This window comes from Aptenodytes patagonicus, chromosome 21 (genome assembly GCF_965638725.1).
Source record: "Aptenodytes patagonicus chromosome 21, bAptPat1.pri.cur, whole genome shotgun sequence".
Classification (NCBI taxonomy): Eukaryota; Metazoa; Chordata; class Aves; order Sphenisciformes; family Spheniscidae; genus Aptenodytes; species Aptenodytes patagonicus.
Genome location: NC_134969.1, coordinates 2,493,963 through 2,514,806, shown reverse-complemented (window position 1 = coordinate 2,514,806; position 20,844 = coordinate 2,493,963). Strand labels below are relative to the sequence as shown.

The window sequence follows — 20,844 nt, the reverse complement described above, 5'->3', positions numbered from 1 at the left end:
CCTGCAGCCACAGCTGCAGGAATGCTGCCTTTACCCACACCCCCAAGCTGAGAGTCTCTCTTGTATATAAAAAGTGTCAACTGACCTGATTCTGCCTCTGCTGAGCCTGGTTCTTTGCACGGTGATAGTCCTTAGCTTTCAGGCAAACGCTATTCTCGCCTGACATTTGGGACGCAGCCCTGCTACAAAGCAGATGGAGTTAGTCTGATTTGGATGAAAGGCTCCAAATCCCCACACACCTGAAGTGAACAACTCACACCGGTGACAGTAGTGCTTAACACAATCTGTTATGCTGTTTAAAAACAAGGTAAGTCAGTTGAGGTTTCACTGCAATATTTTATTTGGGAATTTACATATACACAGGATAAAGTAGACCGCAGAAGTCTGACTTCTTGCTCACGCTGATGAGTTTAAGCAGTTGTATTCTACTGAAGATGAGAAAAGAAATCTGACCCACCCACTTTTTATGCCTAGATTAAAATGTCAAAAGCTAGCCAGGAAAGGGTACCGGGATTACACAGGAACAAAAAAAAAATATGAAAAAAGTATAAATTAGGATGTCATAGTAATTTTAAAAGTGTAAGAAAACTTGCAGTGGGCTCTCAGCCCTCGATAAGTTAACTCTCAGTTAGATTGTTAAAAGTTAAATACATCAATACCATATGGACAGAAAAGCCACTCTGAAGTGCAAGTTTCACATTCCAAACAGCTTGCCCCCACACTGTGCGAGAATCCTGCTTGCTCACGGGGGGAGGGAGAGGGGTCTTCAAAATGACTTTGGTTCCAATGAGGGTTGGCGAGCCAAGCACAGCGAGGCCTCAGCTCCGGAGAACTCTGCTCAAGGGAAGAGGTAGCAAGGCTTGCTTGCCCCTGGGCTTGGGTTAAAATCCAGTTCCTCAGCACCAAACAAGGTTTCCACCCCTCTGCTAACCAAAACCCCTACTAATACTAGAGTTTAAGTGATTCTTAAAAGGCCTGACATTACAGGCAGTATTAAGTACAGATTTCCCAAGTTCCTCAGTCACACCTCTGCTAAGATACCCAGCAGGACATTAAGTGCTACCCAGAAGCATTAGTGGAGGTTTGTGCAACGAGGGGGTCCACCCCAGAAGTGTGCATTGACTGTGCTAAATACAGGGGAGCTCAGGTTCTGGTCACCGAGGTTTCACCGTGTCTGACAGTGAAAAGGCAGAAATGGGTCTCGGTTATGGAAAGAGGTTCAGGCTGGGCAGCCAGCCAGAAAGAAAAACCCTGAATGTCTCATGGAGCAGTTTTGAAGAACAGAACAGAAGGCAAAAATGGTCACAACGCAAGGGATCATTTCCACATCTGAGTGCTGAGGGACTGATTGCTTCCCTGGGCACCTCCTCCACCCATTGACTGTCCATATCCCATCATGCCATTAGCTCCATAGAAGTTCATCCCAGCCATCTGCTGGGTCATCTGCAAAGGGGAGAGGAGAGAAGTCAAGGCTATGTCAAGGAGACTGCCAGCCCACAGCAGTCAAAGGCAAAACTCTTGCTCCCCAACATATTACAGGCTTAAGCAAGTTCTTCTAAAGAGTTATGGTGCACAGAAGTCACTGGCTTCTCAGGTGTATGCCCATCTAGCAAGCTGAGGAAGTTTTCTTTTTAGCTGATGTTGCACTCATTTTTGTTCTCCACCAAGCAGAGACCTCTGAACAAGTTACTCCTTTGTGATCCCTGTTTGCCTGCAGTATCAGCAGACCTCACCCAACCCCAGGAGCCGGGCTATAAAAGCACTGAAGTCTTCAGGTAACAGGCTAGGTTTAATTGCATGTGCCTCCCCTGCCCTCCATCCACCTTTGGGTCAGCAGAAGGTCACACCTCACCTGAGCAATGTTCCACTGAAGCTGCTGTGCTGGCTGCACACCATAGACGGGCTGGGGAACTGCTGCCATGCCAGCTACATAGCCAGCCTGCTGTGCAGCCATCATCCCGTTGGGGACACCAATGACAGCCGTCTGCACATTACCCACATATCCAGCTGGTATGGCCATGGGAGTCACCATCCCCGCAGCTCCAGGCTGGGCCATCATTCCCACTGATGGTGCCATCATGCCTCCCATCATGCTGCTGGAGGGGGCTATTCCTGGAAAGCTAGTATATGCCGCTGCAGGATATGCCACCTGAGCTGGGGCCATGAACATCGCTCCTAGAAAAAGGTAGAGAAGCGATGAAGGGAAGAACCACTGTATTCATTGTCGGGGCTGAAATGCCGACCTTCAAATCAGAGACTACCACAACATTCACTTGGCCACGACATCCAGACTAAGCTGCTCATTATGCTACTCACCAGTTCTCAAGAAGGACCACCTACATTCCCACATCTTTGCTTGTCAGCTGTCAGGACACCCCACCCACTCTGAATTAGTGTACTGCCGTTCAACAGCTCTATTCTGAGATGTGTTACCTTGCGCAGGCAGCTGAGGTGTTTGAGAGCCGTACAAGGAGAGGATAGAGTCTTTAGAGAGCTGCTTCTTCCCCACTTCCTCCCCTTTGCCTCCCGGCTCAGGGAAAAGATTCAGGTTTTCGGGAACAGAACCAGCACTTCCAGATGTTGGCATAGAGCCAGTGACCTGAGACAGAGACAGCACAAGTGCCACAGCTGCATTCAGCACCAGGGGAAGACACATCTCATTCAAGCATCTAACTAGGCTTTGCCAAGCACTGATGTTCCCTACTTACCTTCCTGGAGTCAGAGTTTGATCCCACCGATGCGAAAAGATCAAGATCCTTCTCTAAGCTGCTAGGCCTGCCGTTTGTAATGGTGGTTGTCACAGGAGCATCTGGGAGAGACAAAGCTGTGTGAACATCCATCACAGATGGCCTCAGGCTGAGGGGCAGCCTCCTTGCCAATTAAGCAGTTTGCACATATGCCACTCAAGCCAGTGACCTGACCTGTAACCTACTTTAGCCAACGCATACTGCCAGCTCTTCGCTTGTCCTTCTGGTGCTGAGAAGAAGCTGGCTCAGGACCAAGGAATTGCACTGCGCCATATCTGTCCTATTAACCTCAGAGCAGCCAGGAGCCACGTGGTGTCTGGAGACCACTATAGCTGCCCCTGTAATACTACAGGCACAACCACTGCACCAGCAGAGAGGAAAACATGGAAAACTGTTTCTGCTGCAGTGCTGAGCATTGTGCTTGAGTTGCACTGGAGTAGTTTAAGCAAAATACTCTAGTATTCCTATCAGCTATCGTTCACCTGACATGAAAAGTAAGTACTGAAAGCTCACCAAATTCACGGGATCAAAGATGGTGTATAGGGTCACTGTAACAAGGGCAATAAGGCTGGAAAGGCTCTTACCAAGTCCTAGCAAGTCCATTACTGGTTCAGTAGATTTAGGAGAACTTTTTCTAGACTGCTGTGTTTCTTCTTTCTTTTGGGGCTAGGGAAAAAGAACACCAGAAGTCTTGTTCAAATTTTGGTTTTACTCTGATACCTTAGAGGCTTTAATGAGAGATTAACCCTTAAAATCTTTTTTCCAGTGGTCATAAGGGCTTCCAAAGCAAACAGAATTTCAGAGTATTACATAGTTGTTTTATTGTCCCATTATGTTGGAACCCACTGCCAAATTTAAGCATGCTCTAAACTAGGAAAAAAGTAACCACTCAAGCTGGAAAGCTAAGCAGGGAGTAGCAGGATTCCCACCTGCTCTGCACTGCAAGGCAGAACACGTCTGCTTAGTATCTGGTTGAGCAGTGGAAAACAAGCTACTACCATTAGTGTGACTCAATGCATCCACTGCTATGACCGAGGCCAGAAAAAACGCTTCCATATCAAGCTGGATTACCTCTGTTCTGCTTGAGAGATGTTTTTACAATTGATCCATGACCATGCCTTTTGGTCTTACCATTTTCACCTTCTCAAAGATGATAGGTTCCAGTTTTCTTTCTGATACTGGCTCATTACTCCTTTTCCATTTGTCATCCTTTTCTTTCTGCAAGGAAAAAAGCCACTGACATAAGGGTCAAAAGTCATGTCATCATACCAAGAGAAAGTTCATACAGAGCTTTACATGATGCTGTTAATCTAAAAAGCCACAAGATACAGCTAGAGGCCTATATTTGAAGCTAGTCCTGCTTTGAGCAAGGAGTTGGACAGGATGGCCTTCAAAGGTCCCCTCCAATTTAAATTCTTTCTACAGAATGACTGAGTGCAATCAGCCTTGGAGAAGAGATTAGTCACTAATACAGGAAACATTTAAACTATCTATTTTCATAGAGTCATTGCTTACTCATAAGACAGACATACACTTATACCTTAATATGTATTCAAGCTTCTGTAGAAGTGATTAGAAACTAACCCTAAATGCATTGATGTCAATACTTCGGTCCATGTATTTCTTCTTTTCATATTTATCCCGAATGAAGCTCTCCACAGCTCTGCAAGCAGCTTGTTAAAGACAAATGATTTCAAGAATAGAAGACTTACGTAGTATTATTTGACATGTGGATACAAGGTACAGGCTGTAACTAAACTAATGACTGTTTAAAGAGCATTTCCAGCGGTAACTTTCTTAAAATAATTTAGTGTTGGATACAACTACTTCAGCTACTCAGTTTTTGCCCTTGGGTTACTCCAAGCACAACAGTGCTATATAAAAGGTACATTAAATCAGGGCTTAAATTCCTCGTGTATTTTCTTCACTGATGTCTATTTACTTCAACCATCACTTAAGAGCATACATGCCATTAGCACAAATCACACAGTGGTCAGAGAAATAGCTCCTGTGCATACAAAAGCACCTCAGCCACCAGCTTAAGACAAAAATGACGTGAGAGGTGCTCCTGTGTTTCTTTAGGTTCACATCACTATACCCCTGTTGCACTGGGCATCTAGAAACCCTCCTGTAAGGTAAAAGTTACAGCTTAATTTTTCAGAAGTGTTAAACCTTTTAATGTCTCCACTGACAATTTTAAATGCTCAACACTTTTGAAAGTCGACCCTATTTGCCACAGACCCTAAGTGCATCTCATGCAATAGCTTCAGGTTGTAACATTCGTGTTCCAGTTCTCCACCCTTATAGCTCAGAAGCAATCCTTTTAGCTTTCTTCTGCTTCATTCTGTAAGCAAGCAGCCTGCGGGTGAAGCAATGCTTGGAGGGTGCCTAGCTAGGAACTCATTCTTACAGCTGATGCCCAGGCACATGAAGTTAAGGCTCCTATGCAAGGACTGCAGCTACTAAGCAACAAGATGAAAAGACTCCATGTTTCCTCAGCAACAAAGGAAGAAAGGGTGCTGATCTGTTTGAGGTCGCCTGAAGTTCTCTGGCAGGTAGGCTTCATAAAGACGATTTGCTTTTCCATTTCCCATCTCTTGCATGCACTGCAATTCAAAAGAATACTTGAACCGTTTGTTTCAGACATTAAAGCCCTTAGACATACTAGCATGCCAGGCTACCAAGCAAGAGTCTAATCCTTGTGAACTAGAAGGCACATGTAGGCTTGTGAAGACTGTTCTGTACCTGAAAGCCACTCCTCAGGCTTTTGGTGCAAGCCTACTAGCTGGGAATCCCTGACGCAGTTGCTATGATCCCCCCCTCATGCAATTAGCCAATCCTAAGCACCACAGCACAATATTTATTCAAAGACAAGATAAATATCACATTAGCAACCTAGTGTCACTCTGGAAGTCCAGGACTTGTCCTCTGGAAGCCTCAAGGAGAGGAAGTAGGCAGCAGCTCCAGCCAACAGCCGCCTTCGGCAGTTTTACAGAAACTTGCAGTGTTTGTCTTTACCCTCTGATGTTTGCTAAGCCTGAAATCATGACATTTTCCCTCCCAGTCTAACCAAGTTTGGTATCTTCTTCCTGCTTCACTTCCCACATCTCTGGCCTATTCAGACTTTATTTCCAAGCTTACCAAGCCCCACCAACAGAACAACACTGTGCATGTTTCACTCGCATTACCTGTATCTGTTCTTGTGTCCACTGGTCGAGATTGACAGATTTTACCCTGGATATATGAACTCCTAGGTTCCTGTGGATCCCAGCACAACGAATACAGATGAATACACCGATATTCCAGGATGCCCATCGTGGCCCTGCAAAGAGACACAAGTGTTTCACACCATCAAGTCAACCTGTAGTTGCCTTGAGCAACTGAGAAACTGTACCAAGTGAACTGGGACTGAGGCATTTACATTTTCATCCAGATTAGAAATTGGTGTTAGACATCAGCAGGATGTTTAAAGGCTGTCTCCCAATTATTGTACTTAGCACTTGTATTTTATTGCCTCACTCTTCCATTTTGAGAGCTCTGCATAAGACAAACACAACTCTAAAAGGAGGAGGGAAGAAAAATAGGCATTCAAACCACCCAAGACACTACAAAACCCTAATTTCCTCTTGCTTAAACTGATGTAACAGTCATGTCAATACAAGTCTGCGTTCCTGCTTTAGCAAGAGAGAATCTTTCTCAGATAACCTTATTGCAGTGGAGTCAGCTCCAGAATATCCACTAGTGCTCTAGGAAAAGCAGCATAAAATACTCAGCATTTGACATATGGAGTGCATCATCAAAATCTTCTGTTAGTCTTATGCAGGAAGATACAGCTGAGTAAGGGGAGCAGCACAAAGCCCAGTACTCTGGCCACCAAAAATGTAGAGCTGGGGGCAGAACCCCAGGTTGAGATCCTGGCACAAGACCGATTAACAGTTCACTCCGCAGTTTCTACAGCTCTAATCAGATTCACGGTTTGCATGTGGCTTTCAGACAGGCAGGAGAGCTCCAAGGTGCAGAAGGGAGATCATGCCAGGGAAAAAAAAAAACACAAGGGAAAGATTAACAAGCTTAATTTTACTCACTGCAAACAGTTCTCTGAAGGAAACCTGGCAACACATTACCCAGGGGACGGCAGAGATCCACAGGCACTCCCACCACTCACAGCCCCCCTCCCAGCCAGGGCCGACAGACCCTGGCCACCGAAACCCTCAGTCCTGCTGAAGGAAGACCAGCTTCAGAAGTAGTCCTCTGCAGTGCAAGACAAGCAGGTTTTAAAACTAAATCATCTGGCTAGAGCTGCTAGCGAGCTGCACAGTTAACATGGCCAGCTTCCACCATGAGTTGGATATCACTGTCCACAGGTAACTGGCCAAACAGCCACAGCAAAGCCACATCCTGAGTAAGGGACCCGATAGCCTCCAATAAACTGTACTAGCCCTTTTTATAGGGATTACAGGCATCATTGCAGATGAAGAGTTATTCTGTCTTTTCTTGCCATAGTTAAAATAGCAAGCCTCAAAGCTAATGAGACTGAGGTGGGAGGGGGAAGAGGGGGAAAGTGTAATTTCAAAGCCCAAAAAAAGCAGCACTGTATTTGACTCTCCTGGATATGCTAGGTGGTTGTTAACAGTTTAATTCCTATTTACTGGGAAAGTCTAGAGTATCCTGAGGGATTTGGTGCTGCTAATGCAGTCAGTGGCTCATGGTCCCTTCCAGAGCAAAGGTATGCAACCTCTAACTTACCTCCAGTACCTATTCCAGCTAGTTTATGTTATGATTTTTAAAAAGTCTTTATTAAGTCTTCTGGCCTGTCCTGCCATTGCTTTCTGCTTTTTCACTAGAAGAGCGGCCCTTGAGAATGATACTGATTTAACGAAGCTGATCAAAGTCACTTCCCAGCTTAGGAACAGCTCTTGGTGAAGACCTTAATAGAAGCATACTCTTGCCTGTACCTCAGTTCCTTTATTATACCTACCAAAATCTAGGACTGAATGCATCAAAGCAGGGGCCCATACTTTTAGCAGCACCTAAGTATGCCAGTCACAAAGTAATGCATGGGAATAAAAGACTTGTTCAGTGTTATGCCTGTTGCACACCAAGGTGAAGCCAGGAACTCTGATCCTTCATTTGATTTATTTGTGGAGTTCTCTCCCAGATACACCCTGAAGGCTATAACGTGAGACTGCCGGCAGGATTAAGCATGAGATTCAAGGTTAGATTTAAACCCTAGATATATTTAGCCTTTATAGGACTAAAAGGATTGATAATCAGCTACATACTACATCAGGGCTGTAGTAATCAGCTCACTGGTTTGTCACATGTGCTAGCTCAAGCCACTGCAACCTCCTACCCTGCAATGCCACATACGGGAATGACTCAGTGGAACAGTCTGTTATACCCATCCTGCTTTAGTGTTACTTCATTTGCGATACAGGATCTGAAACAGCAAGGGCTGAGTACAGGAGTAACAGCTGACCATTGCTGCAACTCAACAGATCCCAGCTCTGGAAGACCCCAGTACTGAAACAGCTTCATTATGCCAGTGAATATTTAAAAAAAATACATAGGCTTTCAAAAATCCTCCTAGCAGCTAGCATTTGGTTTGGTGATAAACACATATTATACAACCAAGGGTAGTTCTCTTCACTGATGCTTATTCCAGCCAGGGTTTGGGCGTACTTGCAGTGCCCATAAATGCCATAAGGCTTCAGATCTACAGACTAGAGGAAATGCGGGAAGTTTGGGGATGTGGGGTCATTTTTGTCCAGAGCCAAAAGGAAGATGGTGATCCCAGAAGTTCAGTCTGCTCTCTGACACAGTGGTGACTCTAGAGCCACACAAGCAGAATATCTGGACAGTTCTCCAAAACGCTGCCCAAAGTCTGCAGCCAGCTCCGCAGTTCTGCACGGCACGTGAATTTGAACTCTAGATCTGAGCACCCCATGCTTTTGGATATAACTAGTAATTTCTTTAGCCTAGTTACACAGCCCTGTATTCTATCAACACTGTGATAAAAAAAAGAGGAACAAGATATGGCTACACCCTTGAGAGTGAAAAGCTACTTTAAGAAAAGCAGCTGCACAAGAGAACCACTTGCCTCAACAGCGAAGGGTGGACACAGCAAGGTGCAACGCAACAGGGAAAGAGTTGCTGCTTGAATAATCAGTGCTGAGCAGAACAGTAGCCTGTCAGCAGCAGCGTGAGGCAAATGGAATTGGTCCAGCTGAGTCAAACTCCAGATAACTTCATGCTCATTAAAAATTATCATTTGGTGCCTTGGACAGTGAGGAACATAAGGTTTCTTTTGCTGAAAGCAAGGGTATCCTAAGCAAGAGAGCCCGTCCTAACCAGGCTGCCACCAAGGAAGCAGTGGGCCAAAGCCCAGATGTCCAGGTGAGGTTGGGTCAGATGCAACACAGAGGCACCAGCCCAAACACACACTCTTCCTAGACCTTCAGCTTTGCTACTATCTAATGCCCCCAACCATTAAGCTAAACCAACATTTTTACCATTTCATTTCTTATAAAGCACTTAGTTTTGTGGGCAAGTGGGGGTGGGTTTTGAGGCAAATGTAAACAAGCCTCCCACTTCCCTCTTTTGAGGCCACGACAAAGGAGCTCGCACTAGAAATCACACGAGGAAGTGCCCAGTAAAGATTTGGCTGGGGAGAACTTTGTACAGTCATTTCCCCACAGTTTCACATGCCATTTTCAAGGTGACTGACTTGCAGAAAGCCCCAGGTGGTATTTACAGATGCGAGTTCAGTCACATGTTGCAGCATTTAACTTCCCGAAAACTAAACCGAGCTGAAGACTGTACAGAAGCTACAGTGACTGAGCATTGACAGAAGGGGCAAAACGCCTTAGCAGAAGTTAAGGGCACAATTTTTCAGAGAAAAATGTTTTTATATCGGTAAGTCACTGTAGAGAACAACACAGCAGCGTTTATCAGCGTTGCTAGAGCTGCCGTGGAGCCCTATCTTCCCTTGCAGCCTTTGTGCACACCCTGACACTCACCGCTAATTGCTTGCACGAGGGCACGGCATGCCACAGGGAGCATTTTACCCTCTGGGTTCAGTGAATCATGGAAACTAATATGCAAAAGGTTTTAGGACAAGGCTAACAAATATTTAGCTTGTTAAACCACTAGAAAGAAACAAGAAAGAAATTGGTCCTCGCATGAATACTCTCACTAATGTTATAAAAATAGTTCCCTTGAGGCTGGCATCCTCGCAGCCACCAGATGGCTTTAGAGCTTAAGGCCTAAATGAAAACTCACTTCCCATATGCAAAACGGAGTTTGCTGCAATGCCAACCAGTATCAGACATGCAAACCTGATGCTGCAGTCACTTTTGTTTCAGTATTATGGCTAATTTTAACATTCTTGGTAAGCAAGCTACTTGGCATCAACTTGAGCTGGGCATAGCTTGTTCAGTTGTGATTAAGCATCTTGTGCCCCTGTTCACCTCATATGTGCACAAATCCTTTCTGGAGAACGCCAACCATTTGCAGGTGAACAAGAGAGTAAAGACAGTGGCAGTTTTGAGTAAGAAAGGGATACTAACCAAACAGATTTAAGAGCCCAGCTATACACTCAGTTCTGGCACCATATTAAGGCTAGATCAGACCACCTTGGGATATATTCCTAGCCTGACAGTGGTTGCAGGAAGATCACGAGCTTAAAAGCATCTATTGCTCAGTCAGTTTTCATTTTAGAAAGCTGCACTGAATACTCGAGTGTATTCCTAAGCGAGGATGCACCACCGTGCAGCAGAGACTAGAAAGCTATGCACGAGAAACTCAGCTGCCCAGTCAGTGTTTCCATGAGACAGTTTCACAGCCTGTTTTATATCCCAGCCTGTCAAAATAAACACCGCATACCAAGCTGGTCATACCAGCTTAAGTTAGCATCTAAGCCAGAATCATTAATGCCTACAAGGACTGTCTGAATTATCTGCCCTTACCAAAAAGGCTCCCAATTCCCTTTAAAACCCCAGCGCAGCCTGGCTAGTCCACACCATGTCTTAGTCACTTGCTGAAAGTTCACACCCTTGAGTGTTTTTAATCAAGGAATCCCAAGGGGACTCACTCCTCACCCTTTATTCAGGCATTAGATTTTGGCTCAAGCTACTCATGCAAGTTTCTTCGGTAATAACCCTCCAGAAGGCATTTAAAAATAAAACAGAAGTTGGCTGCAAAGCCACTGCTCTTTTGAGAAGGGGGGTCAGGAAAAAAATAGATGCTTTCATAGGCAGGAAGGAGAGAGCATCGCTATTCAAAGCCTAATGAAATATTCTTAGTGCAAACAATCATTTGACTCGCAGGCTCCCAGCCTGCAAGTACTCCAGCAAAAGCCCAGCTGTAACAGGGAAATGTGCCTGCTCAGCCCATTGATCCCAGCTAACACTGCTGTATGTGTTGGACTACGGCATCGCACAACCATCCCCTCTCAGCACTCACAGGGGAAGCGATGTGGGAAATTCTCCTCGGAGTGGGTTAATCCCTGCAAGACGACATTCACATCCTCTTGTACAAGCCTTCACCAGTACTTGGAAATTTCTCATCGAGTCAAAATTGAAAAGCCCTACTTTTTGCAGAGCCAAATGAGGAAATAGCCAAGTATCCAAGAGCTTCCTTTGACTTGTGGTTTCCTTATTCTGGAAAGAGATTGCTTAATGACTTACTGAAATTCATTCTGCTCATAGAAAAGCTATGACAAAGGCTGTCTTACAAAAGAACTTCCTCTGTGCTTTACTGTAGATGTCTGTTCTACAGTCAAATGTTCAGATTAGTTTGGGGAAACAAGGTAAACTCTGCTAGTGAGTAAAAAGTACAGTTAAATTCAACTTCAAGATCTCTAAACTACACTATTTAGTTATTAATGCAGGCTAGTTAGTTACTGGTCTGAGCATGCATCCTGATACAGGAATCCGAGGTTTGTGAGCACTAACACTTGCATGTATGCTCAGATTTAGTACCAGACTAAGCTATTTGTGTAGTTCTTCAGGAAGCCATTGGAACCCAGTGAAACAGGGATGCTAAAGCCAAAAAGCTCTGTAGCAAGGGAGTTTGATAAGGATATGCCTAGTTAAGTAGTTTAGTGGTTCAAAAACTCAACTTTATGCCATCCTTTGGAAGAGGAAAGGGCTGTTTTCAGGGCTTTTCTTTGTCTTGGGGTTTGTTTTTTTTTCCAGTAGAAGATTGCTGCAGTAATTATAGGCTTTAACCACTCTTTGCAGGAAAAAGGAAGAGCCAGAGGCATCTACAGGCGTTGAGAATATTGCTTCCAACAACAGCTTGGAGCTTTGCCTTAAAAAAAATCTTCTTGGCTGTATTAGCAGCAACCAGTATACTCTCTCCTTCCCCAAACCATGTTTGCTACAGGTACCTTACTGGCCAAGTCAGACCAAGCTGACTGGTGCTGGCTCCGTCTCCTCAGGAGCAGGCTTTGAGTCTTCTCCAGTTTACCAGAAATGCATAACATTTGAGTCCCCGGTGGCCTTGAAGGCAGCTACACAGCAGCATTTGATCTAACTTTGAGTAGTGGTAAGCTTGCAGAAGCAGCCTTCAATGCACATCTTACCATTGTTACCATCGTGTTCTTTGAAGTGCTGTGATGATACAAACGCAGATGGAGCAAGGTGGAGGAAATTAAAACAGATACTGTGAACAGCAGGGTGGGCCCTTCCTGCTGTTTAAGAAAGTGATGTTTATTACTTCAGTGAATAGACTGTGAAAGCAACAATTTCAAGCAGATGCTATAATAAGAATCCATGCAAGAGGACTGGTTAACATTACCAATACTGATGACCACAATGCCTAAAAATATGTAAAAATCAGCCAAGTTCCATGATCCACGTATTTCCTGTGGAGGTCAGCATAGTAAGAGCCCCAACATATAGATGGTCAATATCGGAGATCAGGATTTCATGGTGTTCCAGAGACTAGATAACAGATGTCCAATCACCAGGTTTTAGTCGAAACTACACACAAGTCAGTCCTAGAAGTTGCTAGGGTAAAGGCAGCAGATTTCAAGGCCTGAATTTCCATGAAATGCAAAAAACCCTTAGGTAATAGGTAAACACCTTCCCTGTGCCCAAATGCACATATAAACAAGGCAGCAGAATGGAAACTCACACTATCACTACTATTTTACACCATAAAAATTCAACTTCTCCACCATCAAATCCCTTACAAGACATCTGCTCACGCAGCTTTAATTCTTCACTGCATTTTAAAAATTTTAGACCCTATCTTCCAATCTCATTTGAGTTGTGGAGATACGTAGAAGTCTAAGTCCTTAAAATAGCTCCTAAAAGAGGAAGGAGTCTCAGCTCCTGGGCCACTTTTTGCTTGATTGAGAATCTTTTCAATATCTAGAGCTAGACATGAACTATTTTTCACTACCAAAGTTACCAAAGAGGACTTGACATTCATAAGGAAAGGGCATAACCTGGCCAGTAAGGAATGGCATGTTTTGCCAAGAATAGAGGTAAGCAGTTTAACAAGGCACCGAAGGTCTGACCGTAGCACAGGTAAATCCACCTTCGCAGCCAGAGGAAGCTTTGCTCTAAGACAGTTTCTCGTAAAAGCTCAAACTTTCTCTGTCCTAGATTTCCTGGAACACATGAAGCAATCACTATTCTGGATCAACCTGAAGGAGACCAAACCTATTCTTGATTCTCTAGCTGGTTTTGATAACCTACTTGCATTTTGAAAGATGAATTACCTTTAAATTGCAGAGGCATTTTCTGAAGAGGCTGGCACACAAGGTATCAAACATGCTCAGGAATTTATGTAATTCATCTGGCAGTTACTATAGGAACAAACTTTTACTAAAGTTGCAGCTATGCTCTGAGAATCACATGGCATTTTTGGACCCTTAAGTTACACCCTCTGCTACACAGCCGCTCACCACGCAGGCTCTTCATTTCACAGGTGGGTCAATATAGCTGGTGCAGAAGAACAACGGTATTAAAGCTGACATGGTTTGCCGAGATGTCCTCTGCTTGGAGGATTATCTTTGTTATCTATTTCTGGCAGATGCAGAGACATACATCCGTGTACATGACTCAGAGCTCTGCATATCTTTTCTTCAAGGGTATCTCCCTACAACTCTCCTAAGCATGAACCAATTCCAGACTAAGTCCCCACTGGAAAGGCTGATGCTTTTTTCCTTGCCTTGTGGCTTGAACGGGAAGTTACAACTTCGAGCAGGTGAACATAGGGTCAGGCTCACAGCTAGACAGAGCTGTGTTCCCTCCCCGCCAGAGTCTTACGCCATGGCAGCACTGCTCAGACTTCTCAGATGAAGATCACTATGGGATAAAGCCAGTCTCATGGACAAAGTTAATTTCTGAACATTTACACTCAAACATTAACATTTGAAATTAATACAGCTTTATGCACAAGACTATTCCTTTCAGACCCGACTTTAGAAGAGTAGAACAGTTCAAAAGCAGAAGAGAAAATGTAGCATTCATTAAGATAACTGCAGAATATCGTGACTGCAGCTAAGAATTAAAATGAGTATACAAGCACATATGCATCCCCTCTGGCAAGCTTCCATTACATAAGACTGAGCTTTCTCCTAATACAAGATTTTTCTAAGGCAAGCTGAGAAGCTTTAGTCCTACCGCTTTGGTTTTTGAAGCCCACTGCAGGCAAACAGTATGCATCACTACCCACTGCTCAGTTTTCCCATAATGATCCTTTCTTCATCACATGCAGTTGCTCTAGGCAGCTATTTAAAAAGTTACTCTTCATATTGCTTTTACTGAAAAAGAAATTCAGCTGCGATTCAATAGTCTGCTGATGAAGGAGTTGAGTCACAACAGATTTTCATTGAATATTAGCAACATGTTTTATATTAATACTAGTTTGGCTGGACTGAACCAACAGTAATAAGCTAACTCCCCCACTTCCACTGGAAGTCATCCTTCCTTAACTGCACCTACTCTAGCCCCAAGTTTTTATCCTGCTCTTCCTGCTTCCCATCCAATATTTAACCACCTCTTAACAGGTATTTTCAAAGTATTACCCCTCTTTCAGGAAAAACTGCTTGAAGAATTAGATCTGGGTTTGTGTTGTGTTCGGCAACAAACAGTTTCCCATCTAACCACTAAAGTTCGAAGAAGGGGTTGATTTCGGCATGGAACCCACAGTTCTGACAAGACACAAGGGACAAAGGGAAGAGTCAGACAAACCAGGAGGAGCACAGGGCAACCTTAACTGATGGACAGATACAGCAATCCTCACTGGTGCTCCCTGTGGAGGAACCCGCCGTTCCGACGTCAATGAAACTGGATCCAAGGAGCCTGTTGGATAGGTAGGACTGGAAGAGCAGAGGGGAAGAGTTTGGGAGAAGGAGAGAATCAAATAGAATTAGCTGTATGTTACACAAGTTCACCACAGAGCTTTAGAGTCAGAAATGCAGAGAAGAATCCAGTTAATGTAAGTTGTACTCAACACAAGACATTTTCCATTTACTGGAAGACATCTGAACACTTGGGTCAAGTCCAACTTGCACAGATTACACCACATCCCTCCTTCGTCTACGTTGCAATTTCAGCCTCCAGACTCATTCTGATGTTCAGCAGCGTATCTTCTGACAGATACTCAATACAGTCAGACTGCTTGACAGTCACGCTCTTACACACACAGGAAACCGCAACAGCAACACAACTGCCCTCAGAAGGCCCTTTGCCATGAGAAACGCACTGGTAGAAGTGCATGGGTAGAAGAGATCCCACTCTCACTCATCAACAGCTTTTCTTTTAAGGCATTTTGTTCAAGCGACTCATACAGCAAAGGCCTTCAAAAAGAGGATTATGATAATTCATCACTCCAGCTTTTAGTGAAGACAGCCACTCTACCACCTTAGCCATGCTGGGCAGTCCTGAGACGAGAGCTGCACCACTGCAGGTGGTGCAGCGCTGCTAGAACTCCATGCCTGATCATTGCTTTTGATCATTAACACTAGTATCGTGATAGCATTCAGAGCTGCATGTGAAAACCACCAAGACGAGTAACCTTTGATAGTGCTTGCAAGGGGAAATCTGCTGTTCTGTGCCTAACATGGCTAGATTATGTCCCAAAAGGCTGCCACTGAGCTCCCGAGCCCCGTTCTGTTCAAGTAGTGAAGACACCTCTCACATACACTTAAATTTCACTCCTAAGCTCCACCACCAGAAAGCAGTTTAGCAACGCTCTGCTTCAGCACAGGATGTACTACTACTTGTCCACCCGCTCTTGATCAGATCACCTAGTTTACCCGCAGTTACTTTGGACAGAAGGTTTGCAATGCAGAGAGGAAGCAGCAGGCGAGATATCTCCTCCAACTTCCTCCAAAACAAGAGCCTCTACCCCTGCAGTGTTTATTGTTGCAGAAGCAAAAGCCACCCCGAGCTTTCTTTCCCAGTTTCCTTGTCCTTTTTTCCCCATCCAACAACTTAGACCCAGGATATTAATAGCTGTCTAGGGAAGCCAAAGGGAAGCCACCAGGCTCACACTTCTGCAGTTCTCCTTTCAGGCTCATATGTGTAGCTCTTACAGAAAAGCTATGCAGAGAAAGCACGTGAAGCCATCACCGTCTCCCCAAGGCTTTTCTTCCGACAAGCTGCTGAAGAGCTATGTGCCCCACGGAGGTTACTTGAATCCCAAACATATGAGGGAAGGAGAATATATTGGAGAAACTAGTTTTCCCTCCTTATCACACTTAAAGATGCAAGTTGGACTAGGAATCACTTGTGTGCACTGCCTGATGGAAAGCAAGTAATAACAAGAACACAGAAGACAACCTTCTTTCTAAGCAGTCACTTTGATGAGGGCAGAAGAGATGGTAGATACCAGCTGTTCACCAACATGGCACAGCAAACAAGAGCGTGTTTACTACGCTGGTCCCAGAGTGCGGTGCCCAAGCAGTAGCCAGTGTCAGAGAGCTGATGTTCCTGAAAACTAGACTTTCACCCTAACGCTGAGCATTTCTGCAGAGCATGAAATCAAGTGGGTACATACTAGCACTGCAGCTCACGCTAACAGGTACTGTGATCTCGTTTAGTTCTGTATATAGAAGTGGAAAAAATACAGTAATGAAACCCAGCAAGTAGTTAGGTCATTGGGAACAGGCATAATGGAAGTGTGGGTGGCATCTCAACAGTCTCTGCCTGCGTGTCATGCTAGCTTTGAAACACTCAGATCAAGCAACAAACCACTACAAAATTCAGTAACTTCAGCATAAAACCAGATGGTCAAAAGCCAGTGTTTTATCGTAAAAGTGTCTCGATAGGTGCTGTATGAGCTGCCAGGTTCTTATTCTGCCTTCAACTTTGTTGAAACTCATGCAAAAATCCTTATATGTTGGATGTGAGCTGACAAAGGAGGGAGCTGGCATAAGAAACACCACCTGCCACCACCAGCCAGTGGTTGGTGATCAGATTTCAGCCGCGACCTTGGCAAACTACTGTTCACAAAACTGTACACAAGTACATTCTTCATGTATCTCAACTAGCATAGACTTGCAATCGGGTAAAAACCGAGCAACAATCAGCTGCACAGGAAAGCAGCTATTCTTCCAGGTAGCACTGGAAATGTGAGGGAAGCCATCTGGAGCTAGCAAATACCATGTGGCCTCTCATTAGTGCAGACCTGCACGGAGTTTTAGTTATTAAGAAGCCATATCTCAAATAAAATGTGCTCTTTACTCTGCACAAGTACACCTGGGGCTCATTTCCATACACAAAGCAGAACATTGCAGTTACTTTCAGCAGCCGTAAGAACTAACACCAGGCCTTCCTTGCCATCGCTGCAAACCAGCACCAGTGCCACGCTGGGAGAACACCACATCAAGCCACAATAACCGAAATGCAGCCCAATATGATGCTTTGACTGGCACCAACTACCCATCAGATACCTGGCTGGGGAGCTTACTGCATGCACACCTCCTGTGGCCACGAACTCCGTATGTTGCCCTCAGGAATGAGATCTCACACCTCCATGAATCTCATTAGTATAGTGGATAATTATTTTGCCAGATAACTCAGTACAACAGAAGTCTGCTCTTCGTGACTGATGCAACCTACCTATCTTCCCAGACACAAGCAGCTTCCAGCTTTAGTGGCAATGCTGAACTGTACACTTTGATTTTTATACATCATTAACTGGAATACGGCATTTCCAGGATGTAGTATGAACAGGAGAAGCTATATAATCACATCAAAACAAGTAACCTGGAACTGTCATGAGAAATAGGATTTTAGGTAGGCATGGGCATAACCTTAACCCCTTTGCTGCAGGAAAGCCAAGCATTTCACAGTAGCAAGCTACAGAAAGGCATCTGCATCACCACGGAACAAGTAAGAGTTGTTTTATTCATTTGTTTTGTCTTCTAGAATTCAGACATTTACATCTGACTTCCTCTCTACCCCACTCCTTTCTAAGAAAAGTAAGGATCACAACACGCCTTGAAATCAATATTAAGTGGAAAAGGAAGCACAGGACAAAATACAAAATTCCTGCAGCGGTACTTGGTTCCAGCGCTAGGTTACAATTCCTTCCTTTTCCTTACACACTGCACCTTCACATACTGCTCCTACCTGATCCTCTAAACGTGATCTGCTGCTCGCTCACAGCTCTGATTTACTGGATATTACTCCTCAGCCGGAATGCCCTCCAAAGTTACGAAACACCAGCTTTCCAGGTTCCTCTTAATACAAGACTTCTCCAGCAGAGCAGTCCCCACACGCGACCGATCAAGTCTTTTCACACCGACATTTGAGACCAAGCCCAGCGCAGTCAGAAAGCCGATGAGTTTCCATAAGCAGATCTGGGGCAGTTTTCTACTCGGCTCGCTTGACGGGCGCAGCAGAGCCGCAGAAGCGGGGTCAGAGAGGCACCAGGAGCAGAGCGGTTTCTCTGACAGGAGCACCACCAGCCCAGCCTGCTGCAACTACCGCTGAACTAAACCCTGCTGAAGCCAAGTCTGGGTTTTCTTTTCAAACACCAAGCGCCTGCTCAGCCAAAGGGGAAACCACCTACCGTGCTACGAGCCCCCAGACCGCCCGGGCCCCCGCTGCGGCAGCCTTCGCCGGCGCCGCTGCCCCTGCCCGCAGCCGGAGCTTTCCCTGCCCGCCGCGAGCCCCCGCGACCCCGGGCGGGGGAGGCTGGAGCGCGGAGCCGTCGCCCCCCAAGGCCCAGCCGGGCCCGTCCTCCCGGAGGAGGCGTCCCTCCTCCTCCCGCCGCCGCAGCGGCCCCCGGGGAGGGGGGACACCGGAGGGCCCCGAGAGCCCACCGCCCCGGCAGCAAGCGGCGGGGGGGGGGGGGGGGGGGGAGGAGCTGGGGGGGCCGCGCTCCGCCACACGCCGGCACCGAGGGGGTGACAACCGCGCCGGCCCGGGCCCACCGGCCCCACCAGGCCCCGCCGCCCCCTCAGCCGGCGCGGCCCGCGGGGAGGCCGCCGGTACCTTTGGCCTGGCAGTCGGCGCAGTACTTGTTCTCCTCCTCCACCAGCAGGCTGGCCAGCACCGCCTGGTACCGGTCCACGTCGCGGACCGACTTGCCCGTCATGGCGCGGCCGGCGCAGCCCGCCCGCGGGTCACGGCGCCGCCGTCCCGGGCAACCGCCGCTTCCTGCTTCCGGTCAGCGGCGAGGGCGGGGCGAAGGGTGGGAGGAGCCAATAGGCGGCAGCGCGCGCGCTTTAACGCCTTTCCCCCCACCCCCCCACCCCCCTCGCGCCGCTCCCCCTCGCCGTTGATTCGCTGCGGCGCGGCAGCGCCCGCGGGAGCCAATCGGAGGAGGCGGGGCGGTGGCGGGGGAGGCATGAATGGGCAGGGTCACGTGACGGGCCGAGCTGGGGGCGTGGGGCTGCGGCGGGGGGGCGGGGAGGGGGCGGGGGCTGGGCCGGGGGGGCGGGGCTGGGGGGGCTGAGGGGTGCAGGGGGGCTGGCTGGGGGGCTTGGGGGGCCTGGGTGGGGGTGCAGGGTGCTGGCTGGGGGGCTTGGGGAGGCTGGGGGGGGGTACAGGGGTGCTGGCTGGGGGGCTTGGTGGGGATGGCTGTGGGGCGGAAGGGGTGCTGCGGGGTGCAGGGGGCTGGGGGGGGGCTTGGGGGGGGCTGAGGAGTCTGGAGGTGCTGGCTGGGGGTGCAGGGATGCTGGCTGGGGGCTGGCTGTGGGATGGAGGGGGGGCTGTGGGGCGGGGGGGCTGGCGGGGGGGCTGGGGGTTGAGCAGAGGGGTGCTCCCTGGAGGAAGCAGAGGGGGAGGAGGAGGAGGTCTCTGCTCAGCGCCTCCATCACTGCCAGGGCCAGGCTCTGCCCCACATCTCTGCCCCACGGAGGCGCCCGTGGCTCGGGGCCACCCCACGGCTCTCCTGGGGCCCTGGCCTGCAGCAGCCCGTGGGGCCGGAGCCGTGCAGGGCCCGGCTCCTCCTAACCCCATTTCTCACGCTGTCACGGCAGTCTGGGACACGGCTGTGCCTGGTGCCAGGTCACTGCGGGCCCGAGCCTCCCGCAGCTCCTCTGCAGAAGTGAGGGGGGCCCCAAGGGCAGCAGGGCAGACCCTGCAACACACCCCCCCAGGTACGCGCGGGGACCACTGGTCAAAGGCAAATGGATCCCACGGTAAAATTAATGGGGGAGAAAAAGACTGAGTCTTTTAAACAAGATGGAGATCATAAACCAAACCCCGGTATTCCCATGCCGAGGTGCTGGGGGGGGAATTTGAGAAATGGCAAGACGTGAAAAGCTGCAATCAAATGAGCAATGGCATCAAAAGGAGAAAAAAATATGTCACTATGTAGTAATCTGAGAGACACTTGAAATTACATAAGGCTTCCAAAAGTGACACTCGTGTCCCAGAAAGGTGCTGGGCTCGGTGGCGGAGCTGGGACGCATCTGCCTCGGGCACAAGCAGAAATATCCCAGAGGCTCCACGAATGATGAGGATCCAAATTTAGAGGCTCTGAAAACAAGGTGCTCTCAGCCTAGAGCCAAAAGGATTTTTGTCTCAGAACACCGGGTTTTGGTGGAAGCTCTTCCCTGCCGCGGCAGAGGCTCAGAGCGGCTCTCGCTGCCCGTCGGAGGAGCGGGGAGGGCCGGAGCCCA

The 20,844-nt window shown here is 47.3% G+C and overlaps 1 protein-coding gene across 1 annotated transcript; it reads right to left on the bottom strand.

The window, feature by feature from the left end:
• Positions 1 to 316: 316 nt before the first annotated feature.
• On the bottom strand, positions 317 to 19,373 carry SMAP2 (small ArfGAP2). The gene is made up of 10 exons (XM_076357500.1): positions 19,211 to 19,373; positions 5,936 to 6,069; positions 5,268 to 5,353; positions 4,332 to 4,410; positions 3,879 to 3,965; positions 3,332 to 3,413; positions 2,709 to 2,809; positions 2,434 to 2,599; positions 1,853 to 2,175; positions 317 to 1,443 (listed from the first exon to the last, which is right to left on the bottom strand). The coding sequence occupies exons 1-10, from the start codon at positions 19,311 to 19,313 to the stop codon at positions 1,318 to 1,320; spliced, it is 1,287 nt and encodes a 428-aa protein (XP_076213615.1). The 5' UTR covers positions 19,314 to 19,373; the 3' UTR covers positions 317 to 1,317.
• Positions 19,374 to 20,844: the final 1,471 nt, after the last annotated feature.

Bases quoted from the DNA above. Each gene is read 5' to 3' on its own strand.
- SMAP2 (XM_076357500.1), bottom strand. From the start codon at position 19,313: ATGACGGGCAAGTCGGTCCGCGACGTGGACCGGTACCAGGCGGTGCTG. The intron at 6,070-19,210 runs GTACCGGCGGCC...GTCTCTTTGCAG, and splicing joins CGCCGACTGCCAGGCCAAAG to GGCCACGATGGGCATCCTGG. The intron at 4,411-5,267 runs GCACCCTTTCTT...AGCTGCTTGCAG, and splicing joins AGGCGACCTCAAACAGATCA to AGCTGTGGAGAGCTTCATTC.